The sequence below is a fragment of the Lytechinus variegatus genome, chromosome 19, assembly GCF_018143015.1.
Source record: "Lytechinus variegatus isolate NC3 chromosome 19, Lvar_3.0, whole genome shotgun sequence".
NCBI lineage: Eukaryota > Metazoa > Echinodermata > Echinoidea > Temnopleuroida > Toxopneustidae > Lytechinus > Lytechinus variegatus.
In genome coordinates this window covers 116,306-132,927 of record NC_054758.1, presented here as the reverse complement: position 1 = coordinate 132,927, position 16,622 = coordinate 116,306, and the positions used below count along the sequence as shown (strand labels likewise).

Sequence of the window (16,622 nt, the reverse complement as noted above, 5' to 3'; positions counted from 1 at the left end):
AAAGAGAATATATAAGCAAAAAATCGATATGCTTCATGACAGTATCAGTGTCTTAATTTGCTTAGAAAGAGGGCAAATATGTCAAAATGTATGACGCGATATTGCGGTAAAACGAGACCAAAAACAACATCTATGTCACAGTCACACTCACGAATCGGACAATAAAGCGATCAATGGTATGTCATTCGAGATAACACAATCTCAACACAATAGCTTCCATCGGCTTCTCGTATCGCTTTTGTTGGTGTGTCTGCCACACCGTAATCTATGATACATACGGGAAAAAGGCATTTCGGGAACGATAAAACACTATTAATTTTGTGTTATTTGTTTCTAATTTGTTTCTCTTGGAAAATTTACAGGAGACATTGCTTTGCAGGTTACTGCTTAAATGAAGCTCTGGCACATGAATCATGACGAATGTACCCCACCTCAATCCATATTTTCACTTTGTTAAAATATATGTCTTTTGGAGACCCCGAAGTGGCAAAACTGCATTCCCCGCGGCATTCCCGTTACTTTACAAAACCAGTTTGACTTGTATTATCGACTTGGAAAAGACAGATGTATGAGACATCAGTTGACATGTTACCTGAAGATATTTTTTTTTGTTTATTTAAGCCTACGGGAGCCCTCCGAATTTACTCCATCCCCTCTCTGTATTCCGACACTAAATAAAAAAATATCGTGTTTAAAAGCCACCGTCAAGGCAAATTGCGTTTTTGGTATAATAAAACAACTTTTATATCTATATTTCATATTTATCTATATTAATATTATTATCAATATTATAATTATTATCATCATTATTATTATTGTTTTGCAATTTGTAATAATGATCCAGCACAGTAGAGGCTATAACCCAAGAGGAGCATGCCTAGGATACCCTTTTCCCTTTTGGTTTTATGTATTCAAAAATAGTTTATTGTCTTTAGAACTCTTAAAAGATTACTTTTGTATATTGATATCTTGGAATAGATTAAGGAGAAAAAAAACTCTACAATTGACACGCAGAAGAGCTGTAGTACATTTAAAAAAAAGCCACACGTAAGCTCTATAATACTCAAACCCCGTTTTTGCTTCCACTCTATGAATGTAGAGGGCGCTATGGAATAGAAACAACCTATTTTAATGTTGGTCTCAAATCGTCACTAAATTTTCAAATTCTGGGACTTCATAACCATCAAGTTTAAATTATTTCGTCAGCATCGTGACAATCGTGACTTCCAGATCAGATATGGATCCTCCACAGGGTAAAAGGCCTCAAAGACAAGCTGCTACAAAGCAAAAAACGTATGTACAATCTACTCGTAAGGGCCAATCCGTTTCCACACGGAACAGCCCGCCAAATTCAAACTCTAACATGTCTAACACACGGCCTACAAGCCCGGTGAGAAGTGCAGCCTCCGCCTCAACCCCAGAAAACAGTGACGGAGAACCACAGGAAGATGACGTCATCGCCATGGCGCGTGGCGCCATATCTGGAACCGATCAGCCTTCTACTCTGCACATTCCACATGCCAACGCTGGATTATCTACTGCCCTGGATGATTATTTTACGAAAACAACGGCAAGATTCGAGAAGATGATAAAGAGTGCAGTAGATAGCTTCGTCGGAAAGTTGCAGCAATTGGAAGCTAAGATGGAAGCATCGTTTGAGTTTGAGCGTAAGCGAGTGGATGACCTGACGGAAAATCAAAATAGAATGAAGACCAAAATAGAATCAATGGAAAAGGAAATCAGTGAGCTTCGCCTAGAAGTCCAGCGCAATAAAGTGGCTGTAAATAGGAGTGAAAGATTCTCTAGGAGAAATAATGTCAGATTAGTTGGCATCCCAGAAGTTCCTCAAGGGGAACGCGAAGATCCCGTCACCATGGTGGAGGAAATTCTTCACTCCAAATTTAAGGTGAAAACGAAAGTTGAAAGAGCCCATCGTGATGGTAAGAAGGTTGATGGTCGTCCAAGACACATCCTCTTGAAGTTCCTGTCTTACAGAGAGAAAATAGATGTCATGCGTCGTGCCCGCGAGACCCTGAAAGATGAAACATATTTTATGACAGATGACCTCACACCAACAGATCTGGAAGAGAAAAAGAAATGGATCAAACAAGTTCAAGAACTGTACAGTAAAGGAACGAAACTCAGATTCTACTCTGGTAAATGGCGACAGGCTGGTGGCATCCCCTTCAATTTTGTGTGAGTAATAAAACCGAATAAAGTCAGATGTGATGATGAAATGGTTACAGACAATGTTTTGTTTATTTTTTGTGTTTCATAAACTTTCGTAAACATGTATGCCAAATACATCATCACCATTCTTCAACAGTGTGAACTTATATATTGTGATACATCGTGCAAAAAGAAAATGAGACGTTTGAAATATAATTTCAGGACTAAATGCTTAAGTTGTAAATTCAGCTGTAGTGAAAAGGATAAGTGCACGTCATGCAAAAATGAAAAGGCATCAATACATGTATACAAATTTTTGAGTCACTCATTATGTTATTACTTGAAACAAAATTAAAAATGGAAAGATTAGTAAGTCTGTAACGTTGAAACTGAATAATACTTCTGCTAGTGATAACGGTATGCCATAATACCCGTTCATTGAGGCTTCACTTTTTGTAATATTGTTCGTTTGAAATGTCTATTTTCCTGAGATCTGCTGTTCACCAATTAATTACAAACAAATGGTCTTCATATAGGTATCTCTTCAATTATTACTATATACTCTTTATGTATTACCTTAGACCTTTCATATTCCCTAACCTGAAAAAACATACATTAAGATATATATATATATATATATATATATATATATATATATATATAGGCGTAGAAGAGTATTAAGAATAAAGTATAGCTAGAAAAATAATGACTTATGTTCCTTCAGAAAGTTAAAACTTTATACCATTGTATTTGAGCACGTCAATCAATGATGAATGCAATTATATCATCAGTGATATTTCAAATCACAACCAGCATGACCAGTGTTTTGTGCTAAACGTCTACTAGTTCTTTTGATCGTGACTCCAGTACATTGGTGATCTTGATATTACAATGCCAAGCTCTACAACTTTACATGTCAAGTCAGTCGAAAACTGTGTCACTATTCAACATGTTCAATTAATATTTCTCTTATTCCGCTCATTGAAGGATTTCACCTCATGATATGTACATTTATCATGTACTTTAATTTTCTTGATTTTTTTCATATTGAACTTTAAAAGACGTCGGAATCGTTGTCACAAAAATGCATTTATAGCTGATAAGAAAAAGTATAAAATTGTGTTATGTGCTTTGTTTGTCTGATTAAGGTTTCCTTTTTAAAAAAAACAATCGATTTATTTCAGAAGCACTTGTACAAAACAGTTTATTCTGCCTCATTTCGAATGTGCACATTCGAATTTGAACGCTAAATATTCCAACATTGATTACGAAAACTTGTTCTTGGCGAGTATTAACAAATTTTGAAACTTGGTTTTATTGCTCAAACAAAAATACAATACATTTATGCAGGATGGAATACTTACCTGAGGTTTATAAATACTTACCTTTAAATTCAAGAAAATTGCATTTTAAAATAGTAAAGAAGTATACCCTGTAAATCAGATCGTCGTCAGTTCGGGTTCCATAATGGTACATGACTAATACATCTATGGTAGACACTTTTTCTTGTACCATAGTGGTAATCAATATATAATCAGTATGGATACCCCATTCACGGACAAGATCACAAATCTTTAGTATTATATACATTCTGCTAATGTCAGTAGTCATGAATTCTGCCTAAAACATATTAATTAAACATTTCATTCTCTCACAGATATGAGGTTATCATTAAAAAACACCTTTGTTGTGTATACGGTGTAATTTGTTGGCATTTTCCGATGCCACATAACATTAATTTGTCTTATTCAGCTATATATATATATATATTTGTAAGTGATAGCAAAAATATTGAATACATTTCAAAGAGTACCGCTGGGCAGAAGCTGTACACTTCATTTATTTCGAACGAACAACACTTAGTATACAGTGTACCCACGCAGCATTCTCCATTGGTTTGTTATCAAAGCAGAGAACTAGATCTAAAGAGAATTCTTGTGCTCTGTGTATGCGCGCCCATGTCCATGATGGTCGGCCAAACACGGGACGGTGTGATTCAGGCACGCCAATCGTGGATTATGTAATAAGGTAAACCCGCGTGAACTATTCACTGCTGTATGTACATTCTCAATGCATTTGTTCATACATCTTTTTTTCTGCACAACTGTACTAAGAAAAACAGTATTCTGTACCACGCACATTCTATGAGCCTCACATCAAAACTTTACAGATGTAATTATTCTGTGCAGCAGAAAGAACTTAATGACTATACATGTATAGACATTCGTTCAGATCGGCATGATCGGTGCATTACATTATTACTCGTTACCTTTTTCCCACGCTGATCTGAATGCTATCCAATGAAAACCTTTTTCAGTGTCTCATTCTACCTTCGTATGTGATGTCATATGTATTTTCACAGATGTAACTTGATGTTTACAGTAGTCGGAGAATCATTGCTGATCTGACTACATTTTCCATTTCCCCCCGTTTTATTTTTTTAAAGATAATTCTTTCTTGGTTTTCAACCTTACTGACATTTACACAATGTATAATCATCATAAATTTCAGTTTCTTACTATGAACTTGTATGATTATCTTTGTTTAACATAAAAATCTAAGACACTAAATTATTGTTATTGTGTACATTATAGTCGTACCGGGTATACCACGTTTTCTTATGCCATATTAACGGGTATAACCTGTTTATTTTATCTTTTTGTGTATAATAGAAGCGTATTGATAACTGGTAAAGTTATATCAAATTTATTATATTTGTCACCATAGATAGATTCGAATAAGGTGAATAGTTTTTGTTACAAATGAAAAACAAAAAGTTATGCATAGCTGCTAAATTACTTATGTTGAATATATTTTATGTCCCATGTATAGGAAATATACAATTGAGACCACATTGTACGTACGTATAATGTTAATGGCAAAGTTAGCATATTTTTTTCGAAAGCTGTTTTTTCCTTCGTCCTGCACCCCTCTGCACTCCCATTCCATTTTCCCTTGTCTCTTTCCTGCTTGGTCCTTTCTCTTATATTATGGTATTTAAATGACCTCACATTTGGATGAAATTGACACTATTCATAGTCGAAATGATGTAAAAAAATGCAAATATTATACTTCACAGGAATTTATATCAGCCTTTGAATTAAACGACAATAACGATGGCAATGTTGATGTTAATAATAATTTCAGTTTACTACATTTCAATTCCAGAAGTATCTGCAAAAACTTTGAATCTGTCGAAACTTTTTTAACCTCTCTAAACAATTATTCTTTTTCAGTCATTGGTATTTCGGAAACCTGGCTGAAGTCAAATTCTCCAAATATCTATAATTTACCCAATTATCACATGATACACATTGATAGGAGGAAAAGAAGAGGAGGAGGGGTGGCAATGTATATTAATTCAAATATCAAATATAAACTTAGAACAGATATTCATTTTGAAGATATAGAAAGCTTATTCATTGAAATAGATATTAAAGATGGAAAAAATGTAGTCATAGGAACATTATACAGACCCCCAAGTAGCAATATTAACAACTTTCTTGAAAACTTAGATAGTGAATTGGATAAAATTTCATGCGAAAATAAACATACTTACATAATGGGCGATTTCAATATTGATTTGTCAAATCATATACAAAGCACGTCACATTTAATCGGAAATCATGATGGCAGTGATAATAACATAAATACATTTTTGGATACACTATTTTCATATGATTTTTATCCATGTATAAATGTACCTACTAGGATAACTCCAATGTCAGCGACAATAATTGATAACATATTTTCCAATTCTTTTAATGATAATAATCATAGTGGTGTTTTTACTTATGATATTACAGATCACTTACCAATATTTTTTATTTCTCCACTTCTGAAGCTTAATGATAATAAAAAGCCGAATAAAAGAAAATATAGAAAAGAAAATTTGAATACTATTTCGGCTCTAATTGAAGACTTAGAAAGAGAAGAATGGCATGAAACTATGGTTCAACATGATGTTAATAGAGCTTACAAACACTTTATTGATAAACTAACTCATTACTATAATAAAAATATACCACTTGTTCAAAGAAAACAACGCAAAAATGATAAAAGAAACCCATGGATCACTCGAGGAATTATACGTTCAATTAAAAAACGCAATAAACTTTATAAATCGTATATTTCTAAACCGTCTGAACAAAGTTTCAAGAAGTATAAAAAATATCGTAATACTCTAAACAGTGTAATCCGCTCATCAAAAAAAGATTATTATTCTAAGGAATTAAAAGATGCAGAAGGAAATTTAAATGCCACGTGGAAAGTTATAAACAAATTGATTAACAAAAGCAAACCACATAGCAACAGCGACAGTCTTAAGATAGACAATGAAGAAATATCCCAACCGGCTGAAATCGCACAATCATTCAACCGTTTCTTTACAAACATCGGTCCCAATTTAGCTTCCAAGATAGTTGGTGACAATACGAATTTTAAAGAATATCTTTCCCAGCCAAATCAAAATACAATGTTTTTTACCCCCACAGACCGACATGAAATAATTGAAATAGTACAAGCTTTAACACCAAAGAAGTCCACAGGCTATGATGGTATTAGTACAAAACTGTTACAGCAAATTGTAACATGTATCGTTTCTCCATTGGAACATATTTTTAACTTATCACTCTCCACTGGATGCTTTCCTGATCTAATGAAAATAGCCAAAGTAATCCCGATTTATAAAAAAGATGATCCTACTCAAGTTACAAATTATCGGCCTATTTCCCTCTTACCATGCATATCAAAAATATTAGAAAGAATTGTTTACAAAAAATTGGATTCCTTTTTGTCATTTAATAAGATTATTACACCAGCCCAGTTTGGATTCAGAAAAAATTTCTCGACCGATTTCGCAATAACCAAATTGCTGGATAAAGTTGTAAACTCACTTTCAAAAAAAATCACACCGTTGCTTTATTTATGGACTTAAGTAAAGCTTTTGATACCATTGACCATGGTATTTTACTTCATAAGTTGTATAATTACGGGATAAGGGGCATTGTTTGGTCATGGATTAAGAGTTATCTTTCCAATAGGCAACAATTCGTTTTTATCAATGATGTTAAATCTCCTGTATCGTTTGTCAATTGCGGCGTCCCGCAGGGTTCTATTCTGGGACCTTTGTTATTTTTAGTATACATTAATGATATAGTAAATTCATCTTCCATTCTTTCTTTCATCTTATTCGCCGATGATACTAATATTTTGTTATCTCACAAGGACTTACCAGAATTAATAAATATAATGAATTTAGAATTAAATAAAGTTTCATCATGGTTTAAATGTAATAAGTTATCTCTTAACATAAGTAAAACTCATATTATGCATTTTAAATCATCTCACAGAAATGAAAATTTTACACAAGATATTAAAATTGATAATGTGCCTTTAGATAAAAAAGAATACGTAAAATTCCTTGGTATCACAATAGACAAGCATTTATCATGGACTCCACACATAAACAACGTGTCTTCCTCTGTAGCTAAAGGAATTGGAATACTTTGTAGACTAAAAAAAATCTTACCAGAGAAATCTCTTGTTATGATATATAATACATTGATTTTACCATATATTCACTACTGTAACCTCATTTGGGGGAATAGCTGCAAGACAAGGCTTAATCATATACTTTTATTGCAAAAGAAAGCGGTTAGAATTTGTTCAAATTCTGCCTATCTTTCACATACAGATCCTCTTTTTTATCGTCTGAAAATATTTAAGATAAATGATATTAATACTTTACAAATAGCACTGTTTATGTATAGATATAATTACGACATGCTTCCTCCAGTATTCACGGATTTATTTTCATATAATAACAATTTACACTCATATCCAACAAGAACATGCAATAATATTCACTTAAACAATCCTAGGACACTATTTGCACATAAAACACTAAGACATCATGGACCTGATATTTGGAATTGCCAGATTCACTCAAGCTGACAAGATCATTTTATTCCTTTAAACGAACTATAAAAGAATTGCAATTAAACCAATACCTAACAAATTGAAAAAAAAGAAAATCATTACCATTGTTATCATTATTTTAATTATACATTGAATTTTATCTAGAAATGTATAAATTAAAAATCAACAACAAAACGTGTTATATTCTAAAATTCCATGCGAAGGACCAAGCATCTCCCTTGCCCCCCCTCCCAGTCCCTCTTGCACCTGCACGTTTAATGACAGTAGACATTAATTATTTTGGCTATTTTCCAGGGTTGTTACGTTTTCAAGCTTTGCTTTTGTGACGACCCTTGCAACTATTCTATTTATTGTAACAGGAAATACCACTTAATGATTTTCATTTATGTAAGATATGTTTGAGGATTTGTATACAAAACTATTGTTCATTATTTTGATGTCAAGTCTCAGATATGTATTTTCTTGTCCAGAATTTTGTTATGAAAAATGTTGCAAAAACCAATAAATGAAATGAAATGAAAATTAAAATATTTTCAGAGCCCATACGGAAGAAAGATACATTTCTACTACACACAGTAAAGCCTCTTTACTTTCTCCTCTTGAAAAAAAAACATAGAAGGCATTGTTTTATATCGCATAAAGAAGTTCGTGTACATGACGGTGGCCTGTCGGAGTTGCCCAACCCTTTATTTTGTTTTGACAATATATATTTACAATATCGTCTAAATGAAGCCCTCATCTGGAAAGGCAGCATCTACATTATATTGAGGAGGCTCTGGTACTTGGAAGCGGGGGCTGAAGCACCCGCAAGATTTTCCGGAAGAGGGGGTGGGGGGTGCTGCGTGTATTATTCTCGATAGATAGCACCCTCTGGAATTCCGGCAGATGTGACAAAAAAAGAAACGTTACCCCAAGGCAAAAACTTCATTTTTTAGTGCAATTCTTTTTGTTTATTTGCCTGTAAAATTTAATGATGTAAATTTGAAAATCAAAAAAGCTTCAATGTAAAATTTTGGTCCCAAGAAATTAAACAAGCTTCAGCCCCCTCTTCCCAGTGCCATGGCCTCCTCTATAATAATGTAGATGCTGCCTTTAATAAGTGCCCTTTTCCAGATGAGGGCTTCATATAGACGATATTCTAAATATATATTGTCAAAACAAAATAAACGGTTTTGGCAACTTCGACAGGCCATCGTCACGTACACGAACTTATTTTATGATATAAAACAATGCCTTCTATGTTTTTTTTTCAAGAGGAGAACGCAACTTTAGAGGCTTTACTGTGTGTAGAAGAAATGTATCTTTCTTCCGATTGGGCTCTCAAAATATTTAAATTCAACATAGAGTGGAATCAATAAAGGGCCGTGCCCTACATGTCAGTTGAAGAGTATTTTCTCCTCAATCCATTCCAAGGTATCAATACAAACAAAAGTAATCTTTTAAGAGTTCTGAAGCAGGCGCGTAGACAGGGGGGCGATGGGGGCGGTCGCCCCCAAAAACGCCCCCAAAAAGAAAAAAAAGAAAGGAAAAAAGGGAGGAGAAAAGGAAAAGGGAAGGGAGCAAAGGGAAGAAAAGTAGCTTTTTTTTTTCTTTTTATTCTTTATTTTTTTTCTCAAAAGAGAAACTCCTTCACTCTTCTTGATCTAAATTTATATATGAATTTTGCTTCCGCGCTGCGCGCGGTTAAATGACAATATTGAAGTTCGCCATTGTTTCCCCCACCTTTTCTCTAACCCTGTTTTTCCACCTCAGCTATGTGTTTCTTGCCAGTTAGAGTTAAAATTGTATACATTAGGGCATGAATTTGAGTAAGGTTAGGCCGAAGTAAATATATGAAGTTATCTTTTTTTTCAGTTGATCGCGCAACTTCTGGTCTGGTCGGCTCCGAGCGGGTAAAATCTTTATATCAGTTTCTGCGGTCACCTCCATAAAGTCAACTTCTCCCGCTTTTCAGCTCATTACTAAACAATCATAATTTTGGAGCAATTAGGTTCCTAATATAAAAAGAGGAAGGTATGAAATTCGTGTCGTATTAAATAAAAAAGTACAATATTTTTATCAAATTGTATTAAACTTCATGTCATTTCCCTGTATACATTTATCTCCTGTCCTGTTTTGCGCCCTCAGTTTGAAATTTTGAATGACACTTAAGTTTCTTTATATTCAAAATGAAGCGCTTCAGGATAAGTCAAAGAAATTAGGCATCCTTTTTTTATATAGAAAGATAATTTCAATAAATCACAGAAGTTTCAACTTTTTGCGCACTATTTTCCTTGTAATTAAGTTCAATAATCTTAGAAAATCAATTGAATTAGAGCCGATTGGGTATTAGAGATATCTACATTTGATGAAACGTCCGCCCTTTGAAATTTCAGAGTTTCATTGCTCTGCGCAGGGAGGAATATCTTCCTCTACACTTCTTCTCTGTTTTGCGAGTTAAAAATATGCACTGTTGCTAAATTGGTTGTAATCAAATCTGATCTTTCCAAGGAAAATATTCAATATATCTTTGAGAATACCCTTTTCTCGGGACCCTTTTTATGGCAAGAAAAATTGATACAACGCTTTAGCTTCCGCGCTTCGCGCGGAGTTATTATAATTTTAATTTCCTCCATTACCTCTTTTGTGCGTTCACAATCACTTTTGAAACCAAGGTTCAAAATCGCAATATAGTCAACCGAATTGGAGGTACTAGAGACAAGAGAAACGGCTCCTTTTCATTTCAATTTATGAAATACTAAAAACTTCGCGCTCCTGCACCCACCCCCTAGGGAGCGCGCTTCGCGCGCTCTGTAAGTGTTGGCAGGCTTCGCGTGCATTTACCGCCCCTTCCAAAATGAAATCCTGGCTACGCGGTTGTTCTAAAGACAATGCACTATTTTTTAATACATAAACCAAAAAGGGAAAGGGTAACCTAGGCATGCTCCTGTTGGGTTATAGCCTTTACTGTGCTAGAGCACTAATACAAACTGCAGAACAATAATAATAATAATGATAGTAATAATAATAAAAATAATAATAATTATAATAATAATTATTATTATTATTACTATCATATCAATAATGATGAATGTAAATATAAAAATATAGATATAAAAGTTGCTTTACCAAAAAACGCAATTTGCCTTGCCAATGGCTTTCAAACATGATATTTTTTAATTTAAAGTCGAAATACGGAGAGGGGATGGGGTAAATTCGGAGGGCTCCCGTGGGCTTAAATAAACAAAAATAAAAAACTTTTTTTCAGGAATCATGTTGTCTGATGTCCCATACATCTGTGTTTTCCAAGTTGATAATACAAGTCAAACTGGTTTTGTAAGGTAGCGGGAATGCCGGGGAGATGCAGTTTTGCCACTTTGGGGTCTCCAAAAGATATATATTTTAACAAAGTTAATATATGGATTGAGGTGGGGTACATTCGTCATGATTCATGTGCCAGAGCTTCATTAAAGCAGTAACCTGCAAAGCAATGTCTCCTGTAAATTTTCCAAGAGAAACAAATTAGAAACAAATAACACAATATTAATAGTGTTTTATCAATACTGAAATGCCTTTTGCCCGAATGTATCATAGATTACGGTGTAGCAGACACACCAACAAAAGCGATACGAGAAGCCGATGGAAGCTATTGTGTTGAGATTGTGTTATCTCGAATGACATACCATTGATCGCTTTATTGTCCGATTCGTGAGTGTGACTGTGACATAGAGGTTGTTTTGGTCTCGTTTTAGCGCAATATCACATCATATATTTTGACATATTTGCCCTCTTTCTAAGCAAATTAAGACGCTAATACTGTCATGAAGCATATCGATGTTTTCGCTAATATATTCCCTTTCATGTAGAATGTTGTCATTTTGTATCAATTGCTGTTATTTATAAAACAGTTCAAGATTCTTGAAAAAATACTCTGTTTTCAATTATGATTTGCATAATTTAGGTAAATTAGGTAATAATAAACAAGGATATCCCAATTTTTTTATGACAATTTTCTTCCCTGTCTTACCCTAAGTCTTTATTTCTAATTTTAGGGCAGTTCTGGTGAAATATATATTCTGAATTACTTGTTTATACTATATCGACATAATATGCAAATTTATGCAAATTACTTGCTTATTTGCATAGATACAGCGTGTCTGTTTGGATGAATCTTTTTCTTTTGACTCAAGGAACATTTGTGCCAAGTGGGACATTTGTAATAAAAAATGCAGCGTTCAACCTCTTAACAAGTCTACTGTTACTTTCTTCTCTTAGTTTGTTTATTGTTCTAACATACATACTTACGTCTTTTGTACATTATCAGTTCTCCATTCTTTCCCCCTTTTCCCCCACTCTTATGCACCAGTTTACCAGTTTATTATGCCTTTCTTTGTTACCTGTTTGACCCACCTCTCACTAATTCTCTTGTCATTCATCTGTTCCTCATACCCTCTATCACTGTTTTGTTCCAGATCCTGTTTGATGTTGCCTGCCTCATATCTTAATCCCTCTCGGCTTGAGGTCTTTCTTTGGCCATACTTACACTAACTTCCCTTTGTGTCTGCATACTTCTTTTCTTTCAACCCCTTCATAACCTGATTGGTCATCTCTTCTCACTAATGCCCCTTTTGTCTCCTTGTTTCTAGTGTTGCTGTTGAATGTCTGTGGTCTATATTATGGTTGTTCCACTTTATATGTTTGTCATTTTGCCTCCGAAGAAGATTCTGCTAGGTTCGATAGCTTAGGCCCCTCTTGACTCTCCATGTTTTTCAAATATTATTTTATTATTATTATTATTTATTATTATTATTATTTATATACTGCGCTTTTCCCAGAATGGCCCAAAGCGCTTACAAGAAGAAAAGGAGATTATTACAACTATACAAATGAAAACGTACAATCCTAAAAATCTGGATTGGAAAAAAGAAAGGTTTTAAGTCCCTTTTAAATGAAGCAACAGATGGTGATTGTCTAAGAGTAAAAGGTAAGCGATTCCAATATTTTGAAGCGGTTATGGTAAAAGTCCTATCTCCAGCCAGTTTCTTAGTGATATTATATGTGAGACGGAATGGGTCACTGGAGGCTCGTACATTCCTGCGAGGGGTGTATAGGGTCAAACAATCACGCAGATATAAAGGTGCCTGCTTATTGAGAGACTTAAAAACTAACAAAAGTAACTTAAAAACTATACGATGTCGTATGGAAGCCAGTGTAACGATTCAAGGAGTGGTTTAGAGAAGTGAAATCTTGTTACTTGATAAATTATTCGAGCTGCCCAATTTTGAAGCCTTTGAATGCGATCTACTTGAGTAACAGGAATGTTATAAGTTTAATTTTTTTTACCAAACGTTGCCAACCGATATTTTTAACCATGTACAGTGGTGTTAACCTTAGATTCTAGCAGTTTGGTGCATTTGTATAGTTGCATTTTCCCTCGGTATGTGGGACCTTATACATGCCCACGCCAGGCGTTAGGGGAGTAAAGGTACGATAGTACTATGATTTTTAACGCCTCCAGGCTAGGTCTTCCCACAAGGCTGAGGGTCAACAGCCACATGAACAATTTTTCTCAAATCGTATTCATCAGGTCCTGACAGACAGAATCAGGATTAACGTTACTAGTGATAGGTAATAAATTTAGATAGAAGTGCTGTTCCAAAAATTGGGATTGTTCTAGAAAACAAGGATATCTTCATAAACCAGGACAAGTCATGTCTTGAGGAACTGAGAAAATCTTCTTTGATTTTTTTTCTTTGTTTTGAATATTATATATATATGTATACCGTGTGTCTCAAAAAAAACCTTACCCTTTTGAAATGGTTGCCAAATTGAGCATATATATAATTTTATGAAGAAATGTCGATATGTATAGACAGCTGAAGGACCAACCTTTCATATGATATGAAAAAAACTCATGCTTCGATGAATTGTGTTCACTTAAGGGACGAGAGCAAAAATATCACAGCATTCCCCCTGCAGGCTTCCCCTAAAGCACGCTCCAATTAAGAAGCCCATGCCCCCTGCAGGCGGTCATCACTTGCTCTTAAAAATAATCCGCCATGCCCCCTGCGTGCTGCCGCGTCTAATCTCTATAAATTAATCCGCCATTCCCCCTGCAACCTAACACCGGATGTTCTAAATAATAATCCGCCATGCCCCCTGCGTGCTGCCGTGCAAAATCTTTCCAATTTAATCCACCATTCCACCTGCAGCCTACCACCAGTTGCTCTTGAAAATAATCCACCATGCCCCCTGTGTGCTGCCGTGATAAATTTTAATCATTTGGGTGCGACGGGCTGCGACGGGCTTCTACAGAAGCCGAGATTTGTTTGGTTTGATTCGGTGGAGTTTTTCAACTTTTTTGAAATCTTTATGTACTAAAACCTGTGCCACGTACTATTTCCTTTATAAACTGATTTCAATAACAAAAATCCCGAAAATAGGAAATCATTTCGACATTACCCGATTTTTTCATTGGAGTCAGACGGCGGGAAAATAAGTTTTATGACGAGCACGTACGCGCGCGCACTAGGCCAGGGGCCCGTTGCAGAAAGAGTTACGTTTAAACGCAAGCCAAAAAATCAATCACAAGTCCCAAATGCGTGCTGTTGATTGGTTGAAAATCGAGTTTCGCATGCTTTTTACAGTTGCAATGGATTGCAACTCTTTCTGCAATAGGCACCTGATCACGTAATTTGATCCATATCGTTGTTCTGAGAGTATACGCTAACATCTTTTCTGCAAGATCGTCACGTAATAAGCTATGCGTTTATTCACCACTTTCTTATTATTTGTTTCATTAAGGAAATATATCTCTAGAATGATACTATTTGTAATTATATTTTCAGAAAAACAAAAATCTTGTAGTGACGAGAGTAATGTCTTAGTACTTTGAGCTGATCTCGGTGCACTTTTGACCCCATCATCCCCTTCTCATTATTTTGAAGAAAAAAAAGAGAGAAAAGAAAGCAGTTTAGCACACCTTTCATATGCTCTTTTCAAAAGGGAAACGTAGTGCATGATATATCGGCATTACCCGAACAAAAGAATGTCTGGGCGGCCACTCAAACAAATTCCTTCCGAAAAGAGCAGGATACAGATGGTCAACGCCCCGAACAAAAGGAAGATTAGTGTTTCTCGGCAGGACGACCTGTTGAATGCTTTTCGAACTTAGCAATACAAAAAGCTTTTATGAATACGCTTTTTTATTTCGACCAACAACCAGTATCTCAAAAAAAACCTTGTTTCATTTACCGACAACACAGGTGCTTATGACAGTGAGTCATATTGCGTAAAAGCGCTTCCCCTGGGTGATAACACGTATAACGATGAAAGAAGAATCATTTAGGGCAATTCTAGAATAAAAAAATGCTCAGATGTCACGGAGAACGAGAGAGAATGAGAGACAGAGATAAAAAGGGGGAATAGAAGGTGCCAGGTAAAAATGGCAGAGGTAATAATGGCAAAGGTAAAAATGGCAGAGGTGAAAATGGCAGAGGTAATAATGGCAGAGGTAATAATGGCAGAGGTAAAAATGGCAGAGGTAAAAATGGCAGAGGTAATAATGGCAGAGGTAATAATGGCAGAGGTAAAAATGGCAGAGGTAAAAATGGCAGAGGTAAAAAAGGCTGAGGTAAAAATGGCAGAGGTAAAAATGGCAGAGGTAAAAATGGCAGAGGTAAAAATGGCAGAGGTAAAAATGGCAGAGGTAATAATGGCAGAGGTAAAGATGGCAGAGGTAAAAATGGCAGAGGTAAAAATGGCAGAGGTAAAAATGGCAGAGGTAAGAACAGCAGAGATAAAAATAGCAGAGACATAAATGACAAGAGTAAAAAAAATGGAAGATGTGATAATAGCAGAGGTAAAAGTGGCCGAGGTACACTATTGGAAAAAACAGTAGATTCTACAGAAGAAAAATAAAAAAAAAAACAGGTTTTACAGAAAAAAAAATAATTTTGAAGATTATAATAACAGGAGGATTTTCCATAATTTTGCTACAATTTTACAGAACAGGTATGTTTTTTAAAAAAGGGGAAAACAGTTTTATTACAATAAATTTGTAAGGGTACATGCACAGAATACCAATTTTCTGTAAGTTTATACAAATGCATGCATGTAGGATTACACAGTGCAGTAAGATTACAGGTGTTCTCCAGACTCTGTTGCAGCAATTTTTTTTTAAGTATAAATTTTCTAACAGTGTAAAAAATGGCGGAGTTGAAAATGGCAAAGATAAAGATGGCATAAGCAAAAATGAAAGAGATATGGGGTGCTGGTTTGTTAAAAAGCCGAGAAGAAAAAAGTTTTCACTCTAAAATCAAAGGGGATTTGGTTAGGGGGAAAAATGACTCAAAAAATTATTTTGGGTCAGAAAAAAGAATTACAACAAAATAATAACAATCAGATAATAAACAATGTTTTTTAGCATACCAAGCTAATTACCAAGAGGGTGCTGCTTATGGTGTACAAAATACCCAACAGCACTTCCGCTTCCAAGGGTAATAACCATCAAGCCGTCTATATCATATTGGATG

At 34.9% G+C, this 16,622-nt stretch overlaps 1 protein-coding gene across 1 annotated transcript; it reads left to right on the top strand.

Annotated features, from left to right (window-relative positions):
- The first annotated feature begins 1,103 nt into the window (after nt 1–1,103).
- Nucleotides 1,104–2,439, top strand: LOC121406028. The gene has a single exon (XM_041597032.1). The coding sequence runs from the start codon at nt 1,238–1,240 to the stop codon at nt 2,198–2,200; it is 963 nt and encodes a 320-aa protein (XP_041452966.1). The 5' UTR covers nt 1,104–1,237; the 3' UTR covers nt 2,201–2,439.
- Nucleotides 2,440–16,622: the final 14,183 nt, after the last annotated feature.

Excerpts from the sequence above, each read along its gene's own strand:
- LOC121406028 (XM_041597032.1), top strand. The coding sequence starts at position 1,238 with ATGGATCCTCCACAGGGTAAAAGGCCTCAAAGACAAGCTGCTACAAAG.